The sequence below is a fragment of the Vipera ursinii genome (genome assembly GCF_947247035.1).
Source record: "Vipera ursinii genome assembly, chromosome: 3".
In the NCBI taxonomy this organism is placed as follows: domain Eukaryota; kingdom Metazoa; phylum Chordata; class Lepidosauria; order Squamata; family Viperidae; genus Vipera; species Vipera ursinii.
This window is the reverse complement of record NC_139516.1, coordinates 142,408,152-142,417,673: the sequence shown is the minus strand read 5'-3', so window position 1 is coordinate 142,417,673 and position 9,522 is coordinate 142,408,152. Positions and strand designations below refer to the sequence as shown.

General features: G+C 44.3%; 1 protein-coding gene across 4 annotated transcripts; it reads left to right on the top strand.

Annotated features, from left to right (window-relative positions):
* The first annotated feature begins 283 nt into the window (after window positions 1-283).
* LOC310637820 (tubulin beta-1 chain-like) lies at window positions 284-9,498 on the top strand. Of its 4 annotated transcripts, none has more exons than XM_083358394.1 (4): window positions 284-429; window positions 1,394-1,502; window positions 6,133-6,243; window positions 7,041-9,498. In XM_083358394.1, exons 1-4 carry the CDS (start codon window positions 373-375, stop codon window positions 8,099-8,101), a joined length of 1,338 nt encoding a protein of 445 aa, XP_083214520.1. In that variant the 5' UTR covers window positions 284-372; the 3' UTR covers window positions 8,102-9,498. The 4 variants fall into 4 exon arrangements, with proteins under 4 accessions (XP_083214520.1, XP_083214521.1, XP_083214523.1 ...); XM_083358395.1 differs by lacking the exon at window positions 284-429 and adding an exon at window positions 744-777; XM_083358397.1 differs by lacking the exons at window positions 284-429; window positions 1,394-1,502 and adding an exon at window positions 2,658-5,731.
* Window positions 9,499-9,522: the final 24 nt, after the last annotated feature.

Here is a 9,522-nt window from a genome sequence, read left to right as displayed (position 1 = left end):
CGCGCGACTCCTTTAACTCCGCCCAGTTCCGACTAGGCCAGGGGTAGGCAACCTCGGCTCTTTTATGTCTCATGGACTTCAACTCCCAGAATTCCTGAGTCAGCTACGCTGACTCAGGAATTCTGGGAGTTGAAGTCCATGAGTCATAAAAGAGCCGAGGTTGCCTACCCCTGGCCTAGGCAGAAGAGCCGTGCCGCCGCCCTTTGTGAATGGAGGGGGCGGAGCCACGCCAAGCCCAGTATAAAAAGAGCCGCGGGCGGGGAGCGCGCCTCCAGTTGCCAGCTGCTGATGCTCGGCGTGTAGAGCTGCGGTCCTGAAGGCAGTTCAGTGGGTGGGTGGGGGAGCTCGAAGCGAAGGCGCAAATTCGCAGCCATGCGGGAGATCGTGCACATCCAAGCCGGCCAATGCGGGAACCAGATCGGAGCCAAGGTATGGTTTTGGCCAAGGGGGGCGAACTTCCCTTGTTTTGTCAGCTTGTCTTCTCCAATGTGATGGCCTTCAAGACTAAGACGAATGATGGCCCCGCGATAGCCCTGCGTTTCCATTAGCTGAGGCTAATGGAAACGGTAGTCCAAGCAAGGCTTCGGGAGAGAAATAGGTCGGAGGTGGGGCCTCGTCGGTTCTGGGTGTGGGAACCAGTAGTGCGATTTCTCTTCCCTTTTTCGGGAAAGAGGCGGGTGGGAGGGGGAGGCGGCCATTGCTGCGCTTGTAATAAAATCCTACCGAGCGCCACCTTTAATGCGGAGGAAGAGAAAAGGATCGAATCTGAAAATCAAGGTAAACCGGTGGAGATGGTTCTGCCATGCTCGCCTCTTTCCCTCCTTGCGTCTTCTCAGCTAGAAGGGCGTCTGTTTGGAGACAAAAGAGCCCCCCCTTTTTTTTTTCTTACACGCCGGTTCAAAGAAGCGACCCTTTTTTATTAGTAAGATTCTTTTTTCAGCCCCTGGTTCTAGGAACGAGGTGTCTTCGCTGGGAACCTGGTTCAGTTTGAATAACAGCCTTTGATTGCCTCGCCCATTTTCAGAGGAGGAAACCTGGATAAGAGGCAGGGTGCGGGGGTTTTGCAGACAAATGATATTAGCAGATTCTCTCCTCCATAAAGGAAGCCGACAAGAAAAAGCCAAACCACCCAAGTGTATATAGCCTGAATTTCTTCGGGGCTAATGATGCATTTCTAAACAGCTTGTAGCCATTGCCGCAGCATATACCTGTTGTAACAGCCCGTTTTTAGTAAGGCTAAGAGCTCCGCTTAGACATGACCAAGCAAACCCCAGAGGGGGAAGGTGGGCATGGCTGCAGAATGCGGCTAAGGTGTGGCTGCAGCACATGACGGTGCAGCCTTGTTGGTGTTTTAAAGGAAGTGGCTAATAACACTCAAAAATCCCATTTCCAGTTCTGGGAGGTCATCAGCGATGAGCATGGCATTGACCCTACTGGCAGCTACCACGGAGACAGCGACCTGCAGCTGGAGAGGATCAGTGTCTACTACAATGAAGCAGCTGGTAACCCCTTCAGTCTCTTGCTGTTTTTGAAATGTTTGGAGGTTTTTGTAAATCGAGTAAAAACAAACCTACATGAGGTGGCTCCAGGGCAGAAAAGTTATTGTATCTGAATTGTGTACCTTGGTAAGAAAAAAAAAGACAGAATTTTGATTCTGCTTTTGGCTTGCTCCTCTTTTAAGATATTACTGCTTCTGATGGTATTGGGAGAGATGAGGATATTTTAAAACCACCCCACCACCACCACCACCTCCTCCAGGTTCAGTCTGAAGAAATAAAAGTTATCTTATCAACCATGAAGGCAGAGCCAAATCTGTGTTGGGCATTGATGGGCAAAAAGTGCCTTTGACTTCCTGCTTTTAAAAACTTCAGTATCTATTCCTTCCAACCCTTCAACATGTCTGTCAATCCTTTCCTGCTTGTCTCTACTTCTGCCTTAGATACTGGTGCAGAAGATGAGAATGGGCAGTCTGGATTAACACTTGTCCTCTGACAAGCCATAGGATTGCAATTTTACTAGCAATCAAATGTTTATCCAGTTGGGAAATGTTAGTCATAAAAGACAATTTTGGATTTCCAGAACTGAAGGCAAATAAAAGAAGCTCAGAGATAAAATTTATGGGTCTACTCACCTGCCGTGAATGACCTAGACATCCCCTTCCCCAGGAATAGATTCAGCTTTGCAGGCCAACAGGACACTGGCTGAAACTGTCACTTGGTAATCATTTTTTGAAATTCTCCCGAGGTGAAGGATGCTGCTTCCCAGTTCTTTTTGATTTTTTTTCCTCCAAAGCAAATGGCAGTGTTGTTGTCATCCTTAACCCAAGAACCACACAGAACAATCCAGCTAGAGTTCAGTTCTTTATTTGCTTGCACACAATAAACATCATCTTGCCAGGCTAAATGTAGGTTGTTCTCATTCTAATGGATGTACCCATTAGGGAGATTTTAGGGAGTGTCTGTCTCACTCTCTGTCTCCTATCCAGCTCCAGGCTGTGCTGCCTCTCTCTCTTCCCTCCCCCCCCCACCATTTTGGAATGTGCTCCCTCCTTCCTGGGAAATTGCTGCTTCACTGTAGTTCAGAGGTCTTCAAACTCGGCCCTTTTATGACTCATGGACTTCAACTCTCAGAATTTCTCAGCCAGGCATGCTGGCTGAGGAATTCTGGGAGTTGAAGTCCATGAGTCATAAAAGGGCCGAGTTTGAAGACCCCTGCTGTAGTTCATCACACTACCTCCAACTCCTCAGGAACTATCCCTTATGGCTGCCATTGTGCGCTGGCTCAGGCAGCCCCTCCCATCACCATCTTTTTGTGCTTTTCGCCATTCCTCCTCTTGTGTGGCTAGTGAAAACAGCCAAGACAGGCAGTTGAAAAGGTTCTAGTATTGCCGTGCCACTCTCTGGAAATAAGAATAAACTTACTCCCTTTAGAAGTCATTGGCATGACATGAGAGATTTAGTTTAGACTCTTTAGGGCCATATTTAATTTTCTCTGGCTTAGTTAAGACTTAGGTTTCAAGCCTTAATGATACAGAAGAGTAGTAAATCACTGGAATTTTGGTGAGGTTATGACAATCTTTTTTTAACAAAATTTCAGGATAGCCTCAAGGTATATCATGAATGCTCTATTTTATGTCGCTAAATGGTAATAATCTCCAGAGTATTTTAAAATTAAAATTTTGGCTTTAGGATAGCCAAAATTCCAGACATCAGGAGTATCAGATTGGGCAAAGGTGTTTTTTTTTGTTGTTGTTGCTCTCTTCTAGTCATTGTTAACTCCTGGCAATTGCCTGGACAAGTAAGTGCCTGCAGTTTTCTTGGCAAGGTTTGAAAGTGGTTAGCCATTGCCTTCTTCCAAATGCTGAGAAAGAGTAACAGGTCCAAGGTTACTCAGCTGGCTTTGGGCCTAAGACAGAACCAGTCCTCTAGTTTTCAGCCTATTTGTTAATCACTACACCAAACTGAGTTTCAAAGTTGACTTAGTGGTTTTAATAATCAAAGCTATACCATGAGGATCCTGGAAATTATGTGATCAACATAAGTTAGAGATTCTAAAGGTTCTTGGTAGTTTCATAAAAATATAGTTGTGTGGAGTGTTGCATTTCTGTAGGCATCAAGGGAAAAAAGGTGAATGTTATTATTTGTCTGGATTATGGTCAGAGGCCACACAGTCCTTGATCCATGACCACAATTAAGCCCAAAATTTGTGTTCCTAAGTGAGACATTTGTTAAGTCAGTTTTGCCCCATCATATGACCTTTCTCGTTACAAATGAATCACTGCAATTATTAGTCACACGGTTGTTAAATGAATCTGACTTCCCCATTGACTTGGCTTGTCAGAAGGCCACAAAAGGAGATCACATGATCCCAGGACACTGCAACTGTTATAAATATGAGACAGTTGCCAAGTGTCTGAATTTTGATCGCGTGATCATGGGGATGCTGCAACAGTCTTAAGTGTGAAAAACGATCATAAGTCACTTTTTTTATAATGCCACTGTAACTTTGAATGGTCACTAAGCAAAATGTGTGATGACCCAGAGCACAGCACATAGAGGCAAAACAGTCAACTGGAAGTTCAAACCGCCCTTTATTTGCTCCAATTTTCCCCAAATGCTCCCACATTTCCAGGCAAGCCTCAGAACAAAGTAACACACGCACACACACACACACACCTTCAGCAGCCTCTGGCTGCAAGTAGTTTCACAAGTTTTAAACTCTTCAGGCAGAGAAAGTGTGTGTATGGAACAAGCTATCCTTCAGGTTTCAACTCGCACACAGTTAGATTAGAAGAGTAATTTACTCAAGGCCACGTAGATAACAAGGAAAGAAACATACATCCATGTGGAAATACAAGCTTGCCTGAGCAGTTTCAGAAGAGAAACCAAAATTCAATCCGAGGTCTCTGAACACCAAATCAAGTTTGTCAGCCAGTCCAATGGTCAGCGTTTCAGGGTCTCCAAGCAGAAATCACAAGACAGAACAAGAGATCAGAAAGTTGTTTCCAAGATCAGCAACGATAGCATTTGTTCCCGACAAATGCCCCTCCCCACAGCGTCTCCTTAAGTCTCAGTCTCCAGGTGTGCCTTGTGGAGAGGGGTGAGGAGCTCTCCTCCCGAGTAGTTGAGCCTGCCTGTGTTCTCTCTACTCTCCGTGCTCTAGGATCAGGAGGGGATGGCCCTTGCTCATCACCTGAGCTCTGTCTCATGTTCATCCTGTCCCAATCCTGAAAGGCCCTGGCCTGCCTCAGGCTGCTCTTCCTCACGTCCCTCTGCAACCACAGACACCCCTTGTTGTGTACATAGTTGAGGTAATTTGACAGCCCGGCCATCGGCAGCAGCAGGTGGTGCCGGCATATGCTCGGATTGGCTGGCCAGCATTCGGCGGGATATTCCAATGCAGGGATTGGTCAAAAGCGCACCGGCTAGAGTATTTAAGGGGCTCTGAAAGAGCTCCGTCTTTGTCTTGTTCGGAACTGAAATAAAGCTGGGTTACAGAGTCTCCGTTGTCAGCTGTTCCCTCACGGTCCAGACCACGCTACATTACACCCCTCCCTCGACCTCCATCAGCTCCGGTTCCAGCTCATTTTCCTCAGCAGATTCAGGCTCCGATGGGAGCATGACAAACTGTTGTAAGTTGAGGACTACCTGTATTTCAGCAGTACAGCACATGGTTAGTTAGCATGAGAATTTTCCTTCACACTTCTTTTTGTGGTGTTGAGGTAATAGGGACAAAGAATGCTGTTTGAATTTCTGAAGAGCTGCAAGCTGGTTAGCCAGTGTGAACCTGTAATAACAGACTGCCTGAACTAAGAAGAAACAGCTTCCTTATGTATTGTATGAGCCACCAGTTGGAGAAATTATGATAGAATTGGTTCGTCCATTAAGCTATGAGCTACCAGTCAAACCGTATGAATAGATATATCTAGATCAAATTTAAATAGGACCCAGTTATCTCGAGCTCTGTATAAAGCAGTACATTGTGTCTGGTACAGGCCATTAGACATGGCATATGAGAACTTGGGAGAAAAAAAATGCTCTTTCATGTCAAAACAACAAGCTCTTAGGGAAAATTACAACCAAAAATGTTAACTTTAAGTGCCTTCTGCATATCAGCAATTTCATGAAGGATTTAATCACTATGTGTTTCGGTTCTTGTATGTCAAACTTGGATCTGGCGATTCTGTACTTCAAACTGTCACACTTCTGCAAGCTTTTGAGATTTCACTATTGTGAGTAAGCAGCTCTTTTGAAACCCACTCCCCTCCTTTCCCAGTCAAGTAGGAGGTTTTTTCCAGCCCTCCTTTTTGCAGTAGAGATGGTAAAGGTGAAACGTTCTCCCATTTCACGCACTTTGTAGATGCAGTTTTGTTTCTGCGCATACACTGTAGATAACCATCTGAGACAAGCCATAATATGATGCAAGCTGGTGCAAGAAACTTAACAGAATATTAATCATGGCTGATGTGTTTCAGACTATTTGTTGTACCTTCAGAGTGAGATTTAAAAACTCTGTTCCACAAAGGATTACTTAATGCCATTCTTTAAAAAATGTTGAAGTTGCCAAGGGTACTATAGTCAGGAGGTATTTTATAAGGCTGTTAGGTAAGTCTAGCTTTTGTTCTTTCCATAGGAAATAAGTATGTTCCCCGCGCAATCCTCGTTGACCTGGAGCCGGGCACAATGGACTCAGTCAGGTCTGGACCTTTCGGCCAGATCTTTAGACCTGATAACTTTGTCTTTGGTATGTAATACTAATTATGTTTTTCTATGATTATATCTTAAATAGCTGCAGCATAATTCCTACTATTCAATTTGTTCTAAGTCAAAGGTAGGCACTATGTGTCCTCAGGTGTTGCAAACTTAAAATTTCAAGCAGTCCTCATCAGTGGCCCCAGCTGCTAGGAACTATAGATCACCAACACCTGGAGGCTTAGCCATCCTTTACATCAGGCACGTCAAACTGCCGGCCCACAGGCCAGGTGCACCACGCTGGAACGACGCCCGCCCCATTGCTGGCAATGGGGGGGGGGAAATTGCAATACATCACGATTTTGACATGGCTGCTTTACGTACATCTTATAGATCTAATGAAACATATAAAAATGTACTATGTGTAAGATTCATTGATCAATTCAGCCTCTATATGACCATAACTGAAATGAGCATCACTGCCTAGATAACAAAAAGATGGTCTAATTACAGGCTGACCTGATTTATATGATCTCCCCATCTGCTATCTGATTGGAAAATCTCCCTGCTCCATCTCTTACCTCTTAGCTTCAAATTATGGAATGGAGGAGGCCTCCAAAATTTTGTCTCTTGAAGGAATGCCCTCCAGTCTTTTCTCCTAGAATGCAGTCATTTCTCATCTCTCCATGCTATAGGTGTAGGGACAAATATTTTGACTTTTACTCTGCCAGATGACAAATTTAGCTTGGATTGAATTTGGCCCATAGATCAAATACGAGTATTATTTTAGCATTCCTGGCATGTAAATGGTTTTGTAAGCATCTCTTTTCTTTCTAATTATTCCTTTAGGCCAGAGTGGTGCTGGGAACAACTGGGCCAAGGGCCACTACACAGAGGGAGCTGAGCTAGTGGATTCGGTGCTGGATGTAGTAAGGAAGGAGTCTGAAAACTGTGATTGCTTACAGGGCTTCCAGCTCACCCACTCGTTGGGCGGGGGCACTGGATCTGGCATGGGAACGCTTCTCATCAGCAAGATTAGGGAGGAATATCCTGATAGGATCATGAACACCTTCAGTGTAATGCCATCTCCGAAAGTGTCAGACACAGTGGTTGAGCCATACAATGCCACCCTCTCTGTCCACCAGTTGGTAGAGAACACGGATGAAACCTTCTGTATTGACAATGAGGCTCTGTATGACATCTGCTTCCGCACATTGAAACTCACAACTCCAACCTACGGCGATCTCAACCACTTGGTATCGGCCACCATGAGCGGAGTGACCACCTGCCTCCGGTTTCCTGGCCAACTGAACGCAGATCTTCGGAAGCTGGCAGTCAACATGGTGCCTTTCCCTCGCCTGCACTTCTTCATGCCCGGCTTTGCTCCCTTGACGAGTCGTGGCAGCCAGCAATATCGTGCCCTGACGGTCCCGGAGCTCACTCAACAGATGTTTGATTCCAAAAACATGATGGCGGCCTGTGACCCCCGCCACGGCCGATACCTGACGGTGGCAGCCATCTTCCGGGGCAGAATGTCCATGAAGGAGGTGGATGAGCAGATGCTGAACATCCAGAACAAGAACAGCAGCTACTTTGTGGAATGGATCCCCAACAACGTGAAGACGGCCGTGTGTGACATTCCTCCCCGAGGCCTGAAGATGTCTGCCACCTTCATCGGCAACAGCACCGCAATCCAGGAGCTCTTCAAGAGAATCTCTGAGCAGTTCACAGCCATGTTCCGGCGGAAGGCTTTCTTGCACTGGTACACTGGAGAAGGCATGGATGAGATGGAGTTCACGGAAGCCGAGAGCAACATGAATGACCTGGTCTCCGAGTACCAGCAATATCAAGATGCCACTGCAGATGAGCAAGGGGAGTTTGAGGAGGAAGGAGAGGAGGATGAGGCTTAGAGATTTTGAGTAGGGTTAGTCCATAGGCAAGTGTCCAAGGTGAGAGCTGTTCAGCTGTATGAGTGCATGCTTTTCCAGTTATTCTTGGCGCTTCTCACTGTTGCTTCTGTCAGCATTTTTTGTGACCCTGCTACTTTTAATATTTATAAACTGGCAAGATGATTTAATTAGGGAGATACAAATCCTATAAAGATTGAGTGCTATGAAGTTGAACTCTTCATCAACAGTGCTGGTAGTAGGACCAGCTCTACACTATATATTAAAGTCTGAAGAATAACTTGCTTCCACATTTATGCAACTATAGATTCTGCACCTCTAATTGGTATTTAATATAATTGTCAAGGGAAATTATTGCAGAGATTAAAGTTTTATTAAAGAGAGATGTTAATACTTTATCTAAACTAAGAAAGAGATTTACTGAGTGCTTTAAAAGCAAAGCTTCTCTAGATTGGTATTTTTTAGATGTGTTGTAATTTGCAATTCCCAGATTCTCTAGATATTACAGATTTTCTTTCTTGGGAACAGTAGGAGCTACAGGTACCAGTACTTTTGGAGGGGGCTATATTGGAGAAGACTTGCATACCCCTCATTATTGACCATTGTTCTTGACTCCACTGGAAAGGCAGTAATCAAGAAATGGAATAGTAATAATAGATTTCTCTACCAATTAGAATTATAAAATTATAGTCTACCCCATGAAATGTTTTTGCACATGCTAAAGAATATTCTACACAATTGCAGAGGCAGTAGGTAAACTTATTTTGATCAATTTTTCCTCCTCTTGTGCTCTCACAAGAACGCACACCAGATAGAAGTATTTACAGTTGCAATTAGAATTCTCTGTGTAACTTAGAACATTTTAATTGTGATTTAAACTGATCATTTCCAACTTTTGGGATTAGGCTCTTCAAAAGATGCAGGTATTGGAACAACTGGATTCTAAAACTTTTTTGTAATAAAGGAAAGGATTGTTATCATTGGCTTGTAAAGTTAGGAGCTTAATCCCTCTCACTTTAAGAACTAAGATGGCATTTTTTTAATATTCTGATTCACTGTATGTACAAAATCACGTCTGCAGCCTTTTTCTTTTTTTAAAAAAAGAATAACCCTTAAGACTTGGGGCAGAAATGGGCACAATTGCAACTAAAATACTAGTAGAGCAGACATGAATTCAGACAGCTGGGATTGAGCATGTTTTCTGTGGCGCTGTCTTATGTTGGCTTTCTTTTGTGCATTGTGTAAACTCTTCAAGAATGTCTGCAGTAAAATTCTGCAGTGGCTTTTGTGTAGTGTTCAGTGTTGAGGACTCTGTATCAAGGCATGTATTTTGAATAATGACTTCTATTTGTGCTTTTGTTCAAGGTGAATCTGAGCAATAAAGTATTTATTGAAACTTATGCGGCTCGCTTAACTCTACAAGC